Source organism: Crotalus tigris, unplaced genomic scaffold (genome assembly GCF_016545835.1).
Source record: "Crotalus tigris isolate CLP2741 ecotype Arizona unplaced genomic scaffold, ASM1654583v1 scf7180000018548.2558034, whole genome shotgun sequence".
Lineage (NCBI taxonomy): Eukaryota > Metazoa > Chordata > Lepidosauria > Squamata > Viperidae > Crotalus > Crotalus tigris.
The window spans coordinates 1,512,350-1,530,994 of NW_024097071.1; the positions used below are offsets into that span (position 1 = coordinate 1,512,350).

The 18,645-nt window shown below is 37.2% G+C and overlaps 2 protein-coding genes across 13 annotated transcripts in view; both read left to right on the plus strand.

The window, feature by feature from the left end:
- The first annotated feature begins 700 nt into the window (after positions 1-700).
- Positions 701-16,950, plus strand: POLR3H (RNA polymerase III subunit H). 5 transcript variants are annotated; one of them, XR_005557977.1, is made up of 9 exons: positions 701-917; positions 1,642-1,781; positions 2,424-2,520; positions 3,359-3,445; positions 4,509-4,572; positions 5,907-6,114; positions 8,152-8,272; positions 10,764-10,896; positions 11,923-16,950. XR_005557977.1 is itself a non-coding variant. In XM_039354104.1 (7 exons), the coding sequence occupies exons 2-7, from the start codon at positions 1,671-1,673 to the stop codon at positions 8,203-8,205; spliced, it is 621 nt and encodes a 206-aa protein (XP_039210038.1). In that variant the 5' UTR covers positions 701-917; positions 1,642-1,670; the 3' UTR covers positions 8,206-8,574. The 5 variants fall into 5 exon arrangements, 1 of the variants encoding a protein (XP_039210038.1); XR_005557978.1 differs by having other exon boundaries at positions 11,926-16,950; XR_005557975.1 differs by having other exon boundaries at positions 10,764-16,950.
- Positions 16,951-17,547: 597 nt separating this feature from the next.
- Positions 17,548-18,645, plus strand: part of CNOT4 (CCR4-NOT transcription complex subunit 4) — a 106,355-nt gene continuing 105,257 nt past the window's right edge. For 7 of the 8 annotated variants that reach the window (XM_039354105.1, XM_039354110.1, XM_039354109.1 and 4 more), the window contains exon 1: positions 17,548-17,790. The gene's annotated coding sequence lies outside the window, so the exon portion shown is untranslated. The remainder of the gene's footprint in view (positions 17,791-18,645) is intronic. The other variant, XM_039354107.1, reaches the window with a different exon arrangement.

An 18,645-nucleotide genomic window follows, 5' to 3' on the forward strand; every position in this document is an offset into this window, starting at 1 on the left:
GTGAGGCAGGTCTCATCCGTTGGCTGGAACGATGGATACGGTTTTCTTCACAAATACACAATTTTGTTCAAAAGTATGGATAAGGCAGCCGATTATATAAAAATATCTTTGGTACATCAGAAATGAATAGACTGATTAACAAGTTATAACTTTTCTTTCCTTTAAAAAGTCAAGGTAGCATACAAGGTTCTCCCTCCCACACATTATTTTTTCACAATACCTCAATGAACTAGATTAAATAGAATTGAACTGATGAGTCCTCGCCAACGTTATTGAAACATCTTGCCACGGTTCCCGTGAGATTAGTCTTTTTGGCGCAATGTTTTGGACGGAGTGGATTTGTTATACATCAGTTTCCCTCTTCCTGTTTAACATACCAGAATATATGGGTGTAAATAGAACTGAAATCAACATTGTTTCACACAAACTCAGGCTGATATTATCCAGCGTTGAATCCAATTAATTTAAATCTGAACGTATTTTCAAACAAAAGTTTGCTGATATTATCCAACCGATTCTGAAAAAATATAATCACCGCTTCATGAAGCAAGTTAACCGTTCGAAATATTGTATAGACGGGGAGAGTTCCTAATTCCCCAAACCAGTTCCCCAAACTACTGGAGTAGACCTGCTGGGGGCAGACTCTCCGCTTTGCTTCCTATCTTTTCCTTCCGTTACACCAACTCGCTGATGGCTTGCTCGTATTCACCTTGGGAACAGCTTCCGGGGCATGCTGCTGGTCTGTCCCCCGTCGTCTTAACAGAAGATGCTGGCATGCAACTGATGGTCCGATGGTTTGGAGAGTATCCGTCTCTCACATAAAGGTCGTCTGTAGAACTACCCAGCTTTACTCCCATTGTGGTGGAAGAGAACCAGCGACCGAGAAGAAATTGTTAACCCGGGGATCGACAATGTGGGTAAGTGGAGACCAAGAGGAACTAGGGAGCCAGAGCCACTGACCGTAGTTTTCTCAGCCGGAGCTCCTCGTTCTTCTGGGGAATCTGTGGGGTAGGATAAAGGGAACGTTTGCCTGCATGCAACGTCATCCAAGTTACCACGTGTTACGTATGAGCAAGAATGTCCCAAAGTTGCTTTTTTCAAGAGGCAACTGGACTTTCTTGTTTTTTCTTTGAAGATGTTTCGCTTCTCATCCCAAAAGCTTCTTCATCTGACTGAATGGTGGAGAACGGAAGGATTTATACTCCTTGCAGGCAGCTGGTCGTTTGCATTCTAATTTAGACAGTTGTTAAGGCTAAGTGGAGGTTAGTCTGTGTTCTCAGGATCACTTGAGTACTAAAAATGGGTGTGGAGCCTTCTTGGAAATGCTGAAAGAACTGTGTTGTGGAACTCTGCTGGATGGCATTCCCTACTATATTAAAATAAACAGAAATCCAGTGGTGGCAATTCTCTTGATGAAACCACAACTAGATTTCTGGAAAAACTCATTTTCCTTAATTATATTGGTCTAGTATTGATTTTAGAAAAAGCCATTGTGACCAGTGTGAAAAAAATATAACCACTTTACTGTCTCATCAAGGGATAAAAGTGCCATCAAATCCCACAAATAGTACAGCTGTAGTTGAGGTGATGATAAACATGCTCATTATTTTCCTAAAGGCCTTACAGCTCTTTTTTTTTAAGATCTAGGTATAGTGCTTTTGCTGGCCAACATGTTTGTGTTAGTAGAGATGACAGATACAGTGCGAATTCCTCCATGGCAATTTGAAAGAAAGCTTAATGATGCAATCACTGAAGAGTTAAATAAGAAGTTGGCCAATAAGGTAATTATTAAAAGTTCAAACAAATTGATTCTAAATGCTTCATCAAACCATTAGTGCGTATTTCTGTCTCAGGGTAATTCATGTATTTGATAAAATAGACTATAGTATATGGCAACATGCCATAACAGAATTGTGAATTTTGAAGAAGCTAGGAAACTCAGCTGTTAATTACTGAGCAAGCTTGGGTAACCTTATTTTAAGTTACAATTCCCATAAACGGCAGGCAAAAGTAATCAGGGATAACAGTTTGAACACAAGGTTATTAAGTATGTTCCTCATTTAGAAAAAAATTGAAAAATGGCCTCCAAATTTTCATCAGCTTATTTGGAATGTTTCTTGTTCTGTTAATACATAGTATAGTACTATAGAATTGATTTGCAGTTCATCACAAAAGGCTGGCTGTTCATGTTTCTTTCTATTCATCTCCAGCTTCAGGGATTGTCATTTTTTTTTTTATTTTCATTCTTGTACTCTCCTTGGAATCACCTGGCTGAAATGTTTAGAGATATAAATGACATAATCATTAGTAATATTCAGTTATGTGGCTTTTCTTTTGTACATATTTTTACATGAACTTTCTGATAATTGCAATTTGTAGCTCTCTGGACCTCCCTCATTTCTCCCTCATTCTACTGTATTTAGGTTGTATATAATGTTGGCCTCTGTATCTGTCTATATGACATTACAAAGCTGGAGGATTCCTACATATTCCCAGGAGATGGTGCATCACACACAAAAGGTTTGACAACTATATCTAAGTTATGCCTCTTCAGATTTGTGGAGAAACTGAGAGCCACAAGACTCAGTATTTAATTCAAAATATTTAACTCCCATTTTATTCTTGACACTATTTTTCCTTAATATAAAGTAAAAATTCCATGTATTATTGTTCCATTCTAGAGAATTAAGGATTTGTCATCCTGCAATATATCCTGGTTCAATTTTTGTTAACTTGGTATGATAGTGAATTAGCATATGATTAAATACAGTATGTTATATAGTAATATTAAGCAATTCTTCATTATTAAAGCAGATATTGATGATTGAGAAATCATGAACAAATTGGCACATATTGTAGATGTTCAGCTTGCTAATAGGATTAATTTTATTCTAATTTAATACAAATGTGCATTTTAAAAAGGGCATTTAATAGGTTAGTTTTCAATTTAAAAAAGAAACATCTGCAATGTCCTATGCCTATGAAGTTCTACCTTGCAGTGCCGGTTACTTTATTCATAATACAGTAAGATATTGATTTATTATGTTTTAATTTATTATTTGAATTTAGTTTTAATTTTCATTAGTTTAGTCTTTTAAAAGGAAAAGAAGCGGTATATAGAAATTACAAAATACATAATGAAAAAGTTTGCAGAATAGTATAATGACATCAGTGGATCAATATCAATGGATTAGAACAAATTTAAAGATAGTTTAATTGTTAAACACCTATGCATTTCAAACCTATGCATTTAATTGTTATTAAAATCAATGTTTAAATTAGCTAATCTGCATTATGTAATAAAAATAAAAGATAAGAAGCTCCGGATCAGATTTATGATACTTGCTGCTTTTTTTAGTACATTTTAGGTATGTTGTATTTCATCCATTTTTGGATGAAATTCTGGTTGGAGAGATAAAGGGCTGCAGTCTTGAAGGTGTACATAGTAAGTTTTTTTATTATTTAAAATGATGATAACTACTACAAAGATTTTTTTTCAAAAGATGTACCAGTAATAAAAAATAGTGGAAAGTATTATGTTGTGGTATGTAACCAAGGTAACCAAGATGTGATGAATTTGTTTCAAAACAAATCTGTAACTGATTCCTGTCTAATTGATTAATTTCTTGTCCACTGTTTCAGCAATTTTATTTTTGTCATTTAAAATCAATCTAATAATGTCTATTCTTTAGAAATCTGGGAGATAGCAAAATCAAACTTTATTGAATCAGAGAGCCAATGTATTTGCTGTATTATTTGATAATGTTTTATTGGGTTTTGTGTAAAATTATTATAAGGGTATGTCTCTTTAATCCTGCCCTTTGAGAAATGGCAAGGACCCGTAGTCACTGTAACCTTAAGTATAATGTTGAGAAGATTATATGTAAAATACATAATTAGTGGTATGTTTATAGATATATATAGTTTTTATTTTGTAAATGCACTTTAAAATTTAGAGATGAGCAGCTTTAACTAGATGTAGGCAGTCCCTGACTTACAATAGCTTCTTTAGTGACTGTTTGAAGTTACGACACTGAAAAAAGTGACTTATGACCATTTTTCACAGAACTGTTACAGCATCCCTGTGCATATGATCAGAATTAAGATGCTTGGCAACTGAGTTATATTTATGATGGTTGCAGTGTCCCAGGGCCATGTGATCACCTTTTGCAAAATTTTGACAAGCAAAGTCAATGGGGAAATCAGAGTCATTTAACAACCATATTACTAACTTAACAGCTGTGGCAAGAAAGTTCATAAAATGAGGCAAAATTCACTTAACCAATGTCTTCCTTAGCAACAGAAATTTTGGGCACAGTTGTGGTTGTAAGTCAAGGATTTAAGTATTACTCTTGAATTTGTCTAGAAGCGATTATGTTGAATGCTGTAATATTTTTAGAGGTGTATTGTCATTTTTTTCTCACATGCATTATTGGACAATCTAAGGCTTAAGCAGGTGTTATTATGTTGTATTTAAGTGGCTACTTCATTAATTGATTTTTCTACAGTTTCTCTTGGGTTCTTTGATGACATACTCATTCCTCCAGAATCTCTACAACAGCCTGCTAAATTGTATCCTTCAGGTAGCTCTATACAAACAGTACATTCAATAAAATAATAATAGGCAATAATAGGCAGAAGAGAACTGGGAAAAAAAATCACAAAATTGAAGATCTGTAGAATAGAATAGAATAGAATAGAATAGAATAGAATAGAATAGAATAGAATAGAATAGAATAGAATAGAATAGAATAGAATAGAATAGAATAGAACTGTGGCAAAAGAAAGCAAAAATAATATCAAACATAATAGGCATGTGGAGTGCGATTGCAAAACAACTGGACCACCACTTGAACACCATCGGCATCAAAAAGTCACTGTTAGTCAATTGCAAAAAGCAACTTTACTTGGAACAACTTATATCCAGAAATAATAACTTTAATGTCATCAAACAACATCTGCCTTTTCCAGGCCCTTGAAAAGGACTTCATAGGTGGATAAAAATGCCAAATCCAGTCTCAAAATTTGGTTTACTGTGCGACCAACCAAATTAGTAATAATGACAAATCTTTTCAGATCAGGCTTATTTCTATTTATTTTTTAAAGTCTGTTTAGTTTGTTAGAAAATATTTTATTTCAAGCCTTAGACTTAGTAAAATCAGCAAGAATTATCCTGATTAAAAATGCAGTAGAGATGAAATTAAGGGAGACATTAACATTTTTTTTCACATTATATGTCTTAATGAAGTAGTATCTGACTGGTAGTATCATAAAGCTTACAATTAGACTATTTAGGCCATTGATACTAATAAATCTGGGATCTAGAGGAAAACATGATTGCCTAATCCTATTTGAATACATCCAATAAATGTGAATCCCTAATCTCTTATGGTTATCGGTCCCATTAAAACTTCTTAACATTCAACCAGAATCTGTTCTTTTGTAAATAAAATCATTACTCCATGCTCTACCCTATAGGACAGTGGTGGCGAACCTATGGCACAGGTGCCAGAGGCGGCACTCAGAGCCCTCTGTGGGCACGTGCACCGTCATCCCAGTCCTAGGCCTTCGGCTGGGTTTTATAAAACCTTTTCACTTTAGGCCTCTGCTGCCGTGTACAAAAAAAAAAGGTTCAATCAATCAGTCAATTTCAACTTCTCGCGGAAAAAAAAGATCTTGCATAGTTGGAATTGATTGATTGAACTTTTTAGTCCCACCCAGTCTGCTGTTACCACAGCCACGCCCATCCAATGGGCCACACCCACACGGCACCCGACGATGCATAAGTGGGTTTTGGGGTGCAGTTTGGGCACTCGGTCTCTAAAAGATTCGCCATCACTGCTATAGGATGTTAGAGAACAGTTGTTTTTTGTCACATTGTTGCCTTAACCTTTTCATGTACCCAGCGATGAAACAGAACAGGTATGGGTTTGGGAATATGAGACTGACGAAGGAGCCCATGACCTGTACATGGATACAGGAGAAGAAATACGTTTCCGTGTAGTGGATGAAACTTTCATTGATACATCCCCAACAGGCCCAAGCTCTGTAGAACCTTCCACATCTAGTGGCACTGAGGAGACACAGAAGAAAGAAGCACCCTACACTATTGTGGTATGTACTTTTCTTTGGAACCCTTTAAAATAAAGAGATTTGCCAATACCTAAATGGAGAAATAAAAGGAAAAGACTATCTCAAATCAAGTTTAATGTCTGGTGATTACTGTAATCCATCCATACACTTTTGGTGGCAGCAGTACACATTGCTTTCCTCTGGAATATGCGCAGACATGCACACAACCTAGTATTGTCTACAACAATACTGAGATTTCCTGGTAATTTTCCATTCAAGTATCAATAGCTTCAATTCTATTTAATTAGTCATGGAGTGGGGAAGAATTTCTAGTTTAAAAAATGTAGTTGCTTTTATAACGATGTGCAGAATGTTTCATTTTGAAGTATCTGGAGCATGAAACTTTTCCAGAACAACCTGTTTCCAGTATAAATTTACTGTTCCTATTTTGCAATCAAGTTGCAATTCTGCAATTGAGGGAAGATGTTTTATGTTCAAAATGGCTAAAAATAAAACATTTTGCACCCGTGCAGTTTATACTAGCTTCTACGAATGGAAGGAAAGAGAGTAGAATGTGAAGGTATAGTTTAAATATAGAGCTGAACAATTATATTTTTGTCAAATGTTTTGAATTTGTAGAATGTAAAGCTAGGCAAAGATTTTTGTTTATGATTGTATGAAATCTGTATGGTCTAGAACACGGGTCGGCAACCTGCGGCTCCGGAGCCACATGCAGCTCTTTCAGCCGTCTCCTGCGGCTCCCTGTCCTCCGCCGCCATGTACAGTCTGGAAAAAAAAACTGGGACTAAAAAAGTTCAACTAATCAATTCAAACATCTCACAAAAAAAACTCGTTGTTTGAATTGATTGGTTGAACTTCTTTGGTTTGTGGGGCTGCCCACAAACCTCTTTCCTTCTTCGGACTGCACGTGGCGGCAGCAGAGGAAGAGCCGGGAGGATTGCTGGAAAGGTGTCCCTTTGCCACCCTCCGGAGGCAGAACCTGGGTAAGGAGTCATGGGTGGGGGCGGCCAGTCTTGAGGTGCCTCTTCCCTGCCCAGCGGGTCTCACCTCGCCCTGCTCCGCCGCCTCTGCTAGCCTGGGGGGGTCACCGGGGGTCTCTGGTCTCTTTTGAGAGATTCCCTACGGCGCCTGCCCAATCCTTTTCCCACCTGCTGTGCGGCACTTCTTGGCCGTCCTCCCGCTGCCACCGCCGCCACTGCCAGTCGCGCTGAACGAGGCCAGGGAGGCAGTGGCGACTGGGCAGCCGCACCCCTTTGCCGTCTTCCCACTCCCGCTACCAACGCTGCTGCCGGTCACGCTGAGTGAGGCCGGAGAGGCGGTGGCGACCAGGCAGCCTCGCCCCTTCGCCGTCCTCCCACTGCCAGTCACAAGAACTGCCGCTGCATGAAGCTTGCCTGGCTGCTGCGGGGCTCTCCGCCACCCGGCCCCACCTCAGCCCCATCGGTGGCGCTTTCCTCGGCCGCTTTTGGGGAGCCACCGCCGCCACCCTCACAGCCCAAGGTCTCCTCCTGCAGCACCGAGGGCGGCAGCAACTCCCCTCATCCCTGCAGCGGCACTCCCTGTTGGAGCCCCCTTTGCTGGCGTGGCCACCCATTGTGCACCCGCGCTGCAGGGAGAACAGCGTCCCCTTGGCGCCCTCCTCTTGCGACAGCAAAATAGCCAAAGACACGGCGGGGGCCGGGGCAGTGGGGATCCCCGACGGTGCTGCAGTGGCCGCGCTGTGCCGCCGTCGCCATCGCCTCCCATCCTTTCCCCCTCCCCGCCCCTTTGGCGCCGTCTGCCTTTCGTTCTCTCTCTGATATATGCAGTGTTATCTTCATTTTAGATATCAGAAGGGTTTTGCGGCTCCCAGTGTTTTGTTTTCAGTGGGAAACAGGTCCAAGTGGCTCTTTGAATGTTTTGGGTTGCCTACCCCTGGTCTAGAACCCAAGTATTGGTAGATATTCATGTTATTTTTTTGAACAGTTACAAAGGGATAGGCTTGGAGAGCGAGTGTCAACTCAAAATATATTAAATGCATATTAATTCAAATGTTAATTTTTACAATTTTTCATTAAGGGATCTATCAGTGAACCCGGCCTAGGTCTCCTATCTTGGTGGACCAACAATTAATTGACGATAAAGATGGACAGTTACACAGAAAAAGCCAGGAGATGCCTTGATCAGCAGTTGCAGAATGGTAATTTTTTTCCATTTCTGCTTTATAGATCAAATCAATCTGATTGAGATATACATAAATGAATGCACCTAATGAAATGTCATCAAAACAGAATAACTATGTACCATGAACATTACTGTAATAATCCTGATGCTTTTATCAACAGAAAAGGATATAATTACCTGGGAACAGTATGTTAGCCGAAAACAAAAAGAAAAGAGAAGATCCTCCAAATTTAAAAAGTGCAAAGAAAATATTCTTAAGGATTGACCTCATGCTGCTACAGTTCATTATGAAAATAAATGTTAAAAAGGACTGAAAAAGCACTACTTTATTTTTTTCAAAAGGATTGAAGGGCTACTTGTTTTTTATATTCAAACAGGTTATATTAAAAATGTGGTATAGTTAAAAACAATAATCAAGTTTCCTCTACTCCAGGGGTGTCAAACTCGCCCCATCACGTGACATGTCGCAACGTATCACGACTTTTTTTCCCATTGCCGGAACTGGGGTGGATGCAGTTTCGGCATGATGCATCCGGCCCACGGGCTGGCAGTTTGACATCCCTGTTCTACTCAGTCTTACAACAAATCATCATTTCAAAGGGCCGCAACCAACCAGGTAAAATGAATAAGCTGCTTTTCTGCCAGAATTACAGTTAAAATAGAAGAGAATATGTGTAATTCAGGGTTGTAGAGTCCTTGGTGTTCTTTAAGCTTTGATGTTAGTTTGCAGACATTTCATTACCCAAGCAGTAACACTGGTGTTAACATTATCAGATGATACCTAGTTGGGTAAAGTAATACTTGCCTGCAAGTAAACAACCAAGCTCAGAGAGCAGCAAGGACTCCACAGAATTACAGTCAGAAATTCTGCTTTATTTAGACAACAAAGAAAACTTACCTTCTTGTCTTAGAAAACATACAGCATAAATACTTATAGAAAGATAGATGGCCTCCGGGGATGTTCCATTGAGAAGACAAAATTTTATATACACAAACATTTTTCAACAAAAGAACTTACCGTATATGCCGGCGTATAAGGCGACCCGGCGTATAAGACGACCCCCGTCTTTATAGCCGGGCTGCATTCCTAGAACGTCGTCTTATACGCCGGAAACTACCAGTATTTCCGGCGTATAAGATGACCCCCGTCTTTGGCGCCGATTTCAGCGCTCGCGGAAGTCGTCTTATACGCCGGCATATACGGTACATTTTATATGGAAGAAGTTCCCATTTGAGGAATGAATATCTTATCACATGTTACATATGAAACAGGTTTAGACCATTTTTTATTGCACTGTGATATAAAGAATATTAAAACAGTTCTAATAAACTTATCAAAAACATCCTTGTAGAACACCTTGTTCTTGCTCACTCTATTTTCTGACAAGTAAGCATCCCAAATTCTAAAAGTTTTCATGATGCTGCAATTCAGTGTTTGTGCAGGACATTTCTACTCTTGGTGCTATGATTACTGCTAAGATGCAATGTTTTGCTTTCTAATATTGTGTAATAAAATATGATATAAAATTGGTAAGTTGGTAGAAAAATGAATAAGTTTAAAATATAGTTGGTAACAATACAACCATGGGTTTTTTCCTGCTTTTCAAAAAAGATTTTGGACTAAAAGCAATGATCTCTATTAAAGTTGCCGCTTTTTTGCTTGTTTTCCCTTAATGTTATTTAATGTATTTAGAATGTTTATATTATGCATCAAAATGTTAATACTTCTTATACAAAATATAAAATTAGTGAAAGTTGACAATTCATTTTTCTGACAATTTGTGTGTTGTACTTGCTATTCTATACCAGATCTATTGGAGTCTTCCACATATACTCTAAATCTGCTCCAGATACTCATTACTAAATGCAGTCCTTGAGCCTGGAATAAATTACTGAACATAGTAATTCTGCAATATGTATATGTATTCTTACAAACTGATTCTGCATAACCACTTAGCAAAAGAGAAGTGTTAAAAATGACCTCTGATAATTAGAAGCTTGCGATCTATATTCAACTTTAAAATTACTTCTTGATAGAATGGCTTTCAAAACACACTAATAAATTTGTAAGTCAAATAATGCGCAAGATACAGGAAACAAGGCTTAAAGAAACTGCCATAAAACAAACAGTATCGATATTTTGTGATTACATAAGCTAAGTGTTGAACTTCTGAAAAAAAGAGGATAATGAGATGTGATTGAATTAGTTTGGTCACTGCTCTGAAAAATATCTGCAAAAAGAGTAGTCTTCAACTAAATGGGTCTTTCAGTATACCACCAATCAAACCTGTCATGTGCAGCCCTGCAACAATGATATGGAGGAAAAAGATTTCTGCATTTAATTTAAAGTAGGATATCAATGGCCAATTTAAGCAGCCAATATTAGTGTGGAAGGGTTGCACTGGGAACTGTTCAAAATGTATTTTAAAATAATGCACAAAAGAAAAAAGCAAAACTACTTTTGTGTGTCTGTCAAATTTAACAAGACACAATTTTCTCATTTGCAGTATTCTCATTTGCGGTAGTTCCATTCTATACAATCACCATAAACAGTAGCAAATATTGAAACCTCAACTGGAAACATGCTTATCAGGAGACTCAAATTTCTCCCTGCTCTGCATGAGGATGAAAACACCGCAAGTATTGATTTTTGTTTATAAATAAATTTGAGTAAGCAAATTTTCAAATACAAAATTCACAATTAGCAGGAATCAGCTATACACACACACAAACACAGGTCTTATATTGCAGAATTATTCACATTTAAATTTGTTTATTCAAACAAAGAATTTTCTTCCATGCTTATAACTGGAAAGCAGTCTATAATCATAAAAATGAAATAAGCCATTCACTTTTGTTATCTTTTAGTTTATTCCAAAATCAGTTACATACTTAAGAACATAAGTATCTACAAAAATAGCAAATCTTTCAGAATAACATATATGAAATAAATTTGAACCAAAAGGATACCACTTAAAGCCCTACTGCATGAAAGTAAATTGCATATTGACAATGACTCAATCCCTCAAATTCTTCCAACACATGTAGTTTTTAAAATTGCTCACACAAAAGATTACCAAAAAGATCGAAAATAATCTGATGCAGACATTCTCTGAAACGATGGGGCAGTGGAGAGAAATAATACAATTCTAAGGAAATTCAGTAGGAGGGGCACGGAGAACGGAAAAGAGGGAGCAGCTGAGAAGACTAAATGGGAGAACTTCACAGCATTTTATTGAGGATATTCCATCTGCTTATTTGGACAAAAAATGCATCCTATTAGAATATCCTTACTTAGTGTTTTTAAAATCTTACGTTCGAAAACTTTAATAATATGTGAATGACGAGATTTCACTCACGTTTAAATATAACTAGTCAATGTAATGCACGAGCTCCTAGATCTCTCCCCCCCTCCCCCCCAAAAAAATCATTACGTGGGGAGTAGGACATTTTACGTTCGTTGGTAAAGAAGTTATTCCCTACTCCAGCCATCCCCTCGCTATGTGTTAGGGCTGAGTTCCCACGGGCATGCGACAGAAGAGTGTATGCCAGATGTTCAGGTCTCTTCACCTGATCTACATTTTGTACACCATCTTAAAACAGTAGCAGATGGGCAACTCACCTTACCTACCGTGCCTTAACCGATTTTAATGTGATTTTAAACAGCAGAATTGCAATCTGCCGATGAGCACCCCAAGAGTACAAAACCGAGCTATCGCCAGCCTGCTCAGTTAACTAAGCGCTACCGTCGAAGGGAGGCCCAAAATTACAAATTTGGAGGCTAACACGAACGCCGGTCTAGAGGGATCTCCTCGTATCCCGGCAATGTCGCAACCGTCTCCAAATCCATTGAGAGCGGCAACCACCAGTTTCTCCGCATGCAGCGGGTAAGAATACCAAGGCTCAGTTCAACAAATCCATCTACAAGAATCGCCCTCGGCAGCTCCCTCAAAACTTCCAGAAGCAATGTTTGCTGTGAGTTGTAGTTGAAGCTTGCCGGGCAGGTTAGAGGAGCGATGAGAAGCGTCTACTTACCTATCTTTGGTTAATTAAAAAGTTCTGTTCAGATGAGGCAGATTATAGAGCTGCATTTTTTCACTCTCCTTATCAAAGTTGCGGTATTTATAATTCCATGTTGAAATTAACATTTAACATGTATTTTGTTCTGTACCATTAAGCGGCTGCGCAAGAAAAGTTTGAAAAGGTTTCCAAATTACAGCACTGTACTGTATGAAGTTTCACAGCGCGATCCTGTGCAAAACTAAGCAAAAAAAGTATATTCCGTTTAATTCAGTGAGATTTTATTTTGTATGTATTGCACCGTTCTGCTCGATTTTGTTAATGCTATCAAGAAAGAATGAATGTTATATAAAAATATGACTTGATATTTTTAATATGTTTTATCAACAGGAATAAAATGCAAAACAAAGACAACAGAAAAATATAGATCCAACAGTAACAACAAAAGTTGTGTACAAAATAATAATGACCCAAACATCAAATAAGTCTAACATTAAACGTACAAAAAAACCTCAACTCGCTGTTGGATGCTGAGAAGAAAATACCTGATAAATTCTCCTCCCCTTACTTAATGGGTCTGTAAATAATTATAAGCTTTCTTATCCTTATTTTACAAGAAAAATATATAAACAACTATTTCAGATGAGAAGGTCTGTATCTAGTAATCAAATTGACCCAACATCTTATCTGTTTATATATTTTTCTTGATATATAAAGAACAGTCAACAGGTTAGCCCAGTCTCTTATAAAGCTTTTTAGTCCATTGTCTCTAATAAAAGCAGTTGATTTTGCCATCTTTGTTAATTCAGTCAATTTTAGAATCCATTCTTTAACAGTCAGCATCTCTTTCCCAGTGCTTAATAAATACAGTCCTCACAGCCGTCAACATGTAAACAAATAATGTCCCAAATTGTTTTTTGATTGGTTTATCCAATTTCATTAATTTTTATATCTTAAATATTTTCTGCATTATGTTTATCAGAAAGTTTTCATATACTTGCAACACTATGTAATAAAATGTACCCAGATTTTGATTACATTTCCATTACTTTAGAAGTTCCTCTCTATATTTTTGCTAATCTATCTGGAATCAAATACCAATGATACATCATTTTATAAAAAAATTATTTCAAACTATAATTCAAAGTAAATTTTAATCCATTAGTCCATATAGTCTCCCATTTATCTAGTGCTGTTACCCAAAAATTTTAACCCATTTTATCATACAATCTTTGCAATACTTGTCTTTCAAATCCATCTTCAGTAACATTTTATATACTTTAGCGACCAAATGGTCATCTCCAAAACATAAATTGATACCCAATTCAGATTTAACTCCTGTGAAAGCAAAACTTTTTTAATGAAGTTTAAATCTTTCAAAAATTCTATAATTAAACTAATCACAAATCCTTTACTTGCTAATTGTTCTTGTCTTTGTCCTTGGTCCCTCTTTTTCAAATATCAATAACTCCCACTAGGTGATCCATTTACATCCCAATAACTTCTCTCTTCTATGTTGTGCCTCATGAGGTGATAACCAAAATGGCACTCTTTCAGCCAGTCTTCTTTTATATTTCCACCACACACACCCAATCAATTGCCTAATAATATGATTTTTAAAACTAGAGTTAACTTTTACTTTGTCATACCACAAATAAGCAAGCCATCCAAATGTCAAATCAGAGTCTTCAGGGTCTAACAATCTTGATTGTTTTAGAGTTATCCATACCAAACATATCTTTTAACCATACCAAACATCAAGTATCATAGTTTAGTCTAAGATCCCTTCTTTAGAATCCTGTTAAGAGCTTGTATTTAATTCTTGTTTTTTTTATTTTGCAAATGGAATTTAGATACATCTTTCTGCCAAGAAGGAACTTTAATCAATATCAGTATAGCCTTCAAGGTAGTACATTCATTTTAATTGCTGAAATTCTTCCTGTCAACAATTCTAGTTTTTACCATATGTTTAAATCCGTCTGTATCTCCTTCCATATTTTAATTTAGTTTTTATATAACTTAGAATTTTCATCTGTAAGAATCACCCCCCAATACTTTACCTTTTTCACAACTTTAAAGCCAGTTTTAAGTTCCAATTTCTTCCAGTCTTAGTGTTAGTGTTAATGTTAGTTAGTGTTACTAACATAACTGCAATGATTCACTCACCAACTATGGAAAGAAAGAAGAAACTCACTTATCAATTGTCCAGCTTAGCAACAAAAATTTTGTGCTCAACTGTGATTGTAAGTTGAGAACTTCCTGTATATTATATCTGTTGAAGTTCTACATCTACTGTTAAACTCACTTGATAAAAAATGAAGTAAAATTGCAAGAATTGTTCTTAATAACCCATGCTGATTTCAGCAAACCATCATCTGATTTGTTCACAGCTTAAAGATTCAATTTACCTGGTTCTGAAGATTTAAATGAATTCAAAGGAAAGTCCTTATTTTTGTTAATCTCAGACTTCAATTCTGCTGCCTGCCTTTTCTGGTAGAACATACAGTTTTTTATTTATTGTTCTACTAAGATTATTAAAACTGACATTGTTTTTCATTAAACACTCAGCGTTCTCCACAGATTAATATTAAGGCAAAAGCCCTCCCAATAATGAGATTATAAATCCTGATATTTCTGGCATATAATATCTGTTGTGAAGCAACTACAACTGGCAACTGTTCACTTGGATAGCATGGTTCCAGATTATTGTATATCTTCATATCTGGATATGTCATTTACATCCTGCCTTTCCTCAAAGGTGTTTAGGTCAATGTATAAAAGACTTTAGTTCATTTTATTCTTCCACAAATGCTTGTTTTGCAAATAGGTTAAACTTAAAGAATACGTTTAACCCTTAAAGTGGGAGGATTCTTGAGTTGCAAAGAATCTGAATTGAAATTTCTTTGAAAGAATGAAGACCAGATTTCTTTATTAGTTGTGCAATCATATTAATTGTGTTATTCCCTTTATGAGCAGGTAATATTATACAAAGTGCAAAATATATAGTGAGAAAAAATTAAAGGCAAACAAAACAGTAAACAACAAAGATCTGAAAATAAAAGAAATTGAGAGGGGCAAAACATAAAGGACAAATATCTTTCCACCCAGATTATATGCTGAGTGGCAGGCATTATTCCCTAGAATTGAATGGGGGGAATTAAGAAGGACCCAATAAGATCTTTGAACAATTATCTAGTTTTGGAGGAGAGGAATCTTGAAGATCGCAGTTCTCAATAAGGAGTGATCAGAAGTCTTTTACCATCTTTTACTTCAGCTGTTTGTTTTTTTTAAAGCTTACCTTGGTTTTGACTGCACTTTTAAAATTCCTTTAATTTTATTTATTTTTAATAACTAGTTGATTTCTGATCTATCTTACAACTCTTGCTGGATCTTTACAATTTTCTCTTTGCTGTCTCATTGTTTACTATTGAACTATAAAACACTTTTACTTTCCATAAGAAAGTTGCCAGTGAAAATTTATTATCCAGTAGTGAAAATCACCCTATTGGACTTACACTTACATTGGATTATATATGAGGATTTTATTCTTACCACTTTTTTTAATGAAAAAGTGGGAAAAATCCTTTTCTTTTGATTAATTTTCACCCTGGGGGAAAAATAACTTCTCTCTATGGACATTTTGTCATGATATATCTGTTTGTCTTGTTCTTGGAAGGAATATTTTATTTATTTATTTATTTATGAGACTTATATACCGCTTTAAGTGCAAGCACTCTCTAAGCGGTGTACACCAGTAAGCAATGTATATATATATTTACATTGCCCCCAACAATCTGGGTCCTCATAGTGTGTTTTTCAAAATGTCTGCAAAAGGAGATAAAGAATTCTTTCTATCTTACAGACTTCTTTTGAAGATAGAATCAAAACATTTGATGGGTTAACAACAGTTTTGAATCAAACCCAGGATGATACTCAAAAGCAGAAAATAACAATGGGGCTTAATTTGCAGTTTCATGAATTGGAATCTGATTTGTTGCTGCTATACCTGAAGAAGAAAGAACCTGGTCTGAACCTTATAGATTTGGCAGAAAAGATTGACAAGAATAAGAAATTCAGTGATAATGGAACTGATGAGTGATGGGCTGGATATTTTAGACAAGATCAATCCTATCTTTTCAGATAGAGCTTTTGAACAGCGGATGCTGCAGAGACACCTACAATAAAGACCTATGGCTCTGAGAAACAGGATGCAATTGTTGGGAAAGTTCTTAACTAAAATTCTAAGAAATAGTTTTATGATTAAGAATCGGATGAGAATATTTGATCCTGGACAGATTAGAGATAACAATTGGGGTGATTTATAGTAGATAAGAAACTGTTGTAGACAATAACAGATTGTTAACAAAGGGCTTTAAAGTTTTTATTGATTAAATTGTTAATTATTATAACAGTTAGATCTACTGTATAACAGTTTGATTGGTTGCAAATAGATGTAGAAGTTTATAAATCTTAAACTTGACTGCAAGGGGAGGAGGCTATTATTGTTGCAATATATTGGTCAGTGCTCAACTGGGGGGGGGGTGTTTTTGTTTTTGAATCCATGTTTTTAATGTCTATTTAGTTTTATTTTGTTCTTGTAAGATTTCCATTTCCCCCCTGGAGATTGTATTTTAATTTTCTGTATTAAAAATAAAATAAAAGAACAAAGGAAAAGTAGACAAGTAGACTGAACTATATTGCTGACATAACCAACGCTCACAAAGAGTTGCAATTAATGACAGATTACGGACTTACAATTTGTTTCAACAAGGAAGTTTCAATTATGTCACTGCTCTCAATGGAGAAAAGAAAACGCTAACAATTCCCTAACTATTTCATGGAATATAACACGTACAAATCTCACCAACGTTATCTTATTCCATACTAATTTTATTTTTAAACTATGCATAAACAAGCCATAGCTTTGCATGATGTGTGAATCTTAAGTTTTCTTTTGAGGTAACAAAGTGAAGATTCCAAACGAAATCCAGACATATTTAACCGAAACGGGAGTTGACACCCAGTCCATTTATATTGTACCGTATGGAATATATATGGAAGGACTCGTTGAAAAACAACTTTTTATAGGGTCGATTACTACTAACACCGTAAAAAAAAAAAATCTCAGTCTCGCTGGTGGCTCAAGACATACCCTTTGAATTTAGAAAAGGAGATGATCACTAAAACTACTAGTCCCATCATGCTCTGTGCTTGCGTCGCATTTCTTTCTACTTTTTCCTTCCCCCGCAACTAAAACGCTCTGGTGGCTTGTGCGCATGCGTCTTGAGAGCAGCGTCCGGGGCAGGCAGGCAGTCTCACCCTAATGTAAGATGGTGGCCTGTCTGGCAGCGGAGCGCACAGAGCCTAGAGATTACCCGTCTCTCAAATAAAGGTCGTCACTGGAGACACTCAGCTCTATCCCCGCTATCATCGAAAAGAACCAGCGCCCGAGAGAGTATTGCCGCCCCCGCCACCAGACAGCTCGGTTGCTGTGGAACAGGGACGACGAGGTGGGTAAGTGAGCAAGCAGTAGGGGCTGGGGGAGCCGGAGTTGTGAGAGCGTGGAGGCTTCTCCGGGAGCCTGGAGGCCTCAACTTTTCTCTGTCCTCTTCCTGCCCGGATCCTTGGTCTCTCTGGAGCGGAAAGGCAGGAGGAAGGCAAAGGAAGCCGGCGAGCCTATTCCAGCGGCGAGGCCGACAGTCTTTCCCCGGCAGCGGAAGGGGGCTTCTGGGACTTCCTTGCTTGGCTGGCGATCGTCTGATCGGGGAGAGGTTCCGATTGACCCTGGGAAGACCCTCAGGCTTTTTGGGGAGGGGGCCAGGAATAAATGGAGGCGGAGTGTCCCTGTGCAGTACTTTGTGCTTTACATCTTCTTCGGGATTTCCAGGTTTTGTAGGTGAAAGGTGGCCGGATCTGCTGCTGTAGGCGATTGATGCTTTAGTGGGTTTCAGATAAAGTGGGATGCAAAAAAACTCAAAACAAAACAAAAACAACCAAAATCTACTTTTCCATATGTTGAAAAGAAATGGGAAGACTTCCAGTCTCCACAGTAGCAGCACGTGTGTTTGGTTGTGGGTGTCAGTTAACTGTATGGGTGTTTCCTCTTATACACTATTTTTATATACCATTTGAGTTTCCCTGGATAGAAATTCACATTTTCTAATAGGCTTTTTGCATTTTCCAGTACCTTTTATTTTATGTTTCTTGGTATTCTTGAGTTAAGCAGCTAGAGAAGAGATTTCACAGTTCAGAGTTTTGGGTTGCCTTGTCTCCTTTTAAAGGGATGCTGTGGACCAGCCATCTGTTTTGCTCTCTAATGTTTCCATAACAAATCTCTGAGAATTTCTTCTGATAATATAAAAGGGTAAG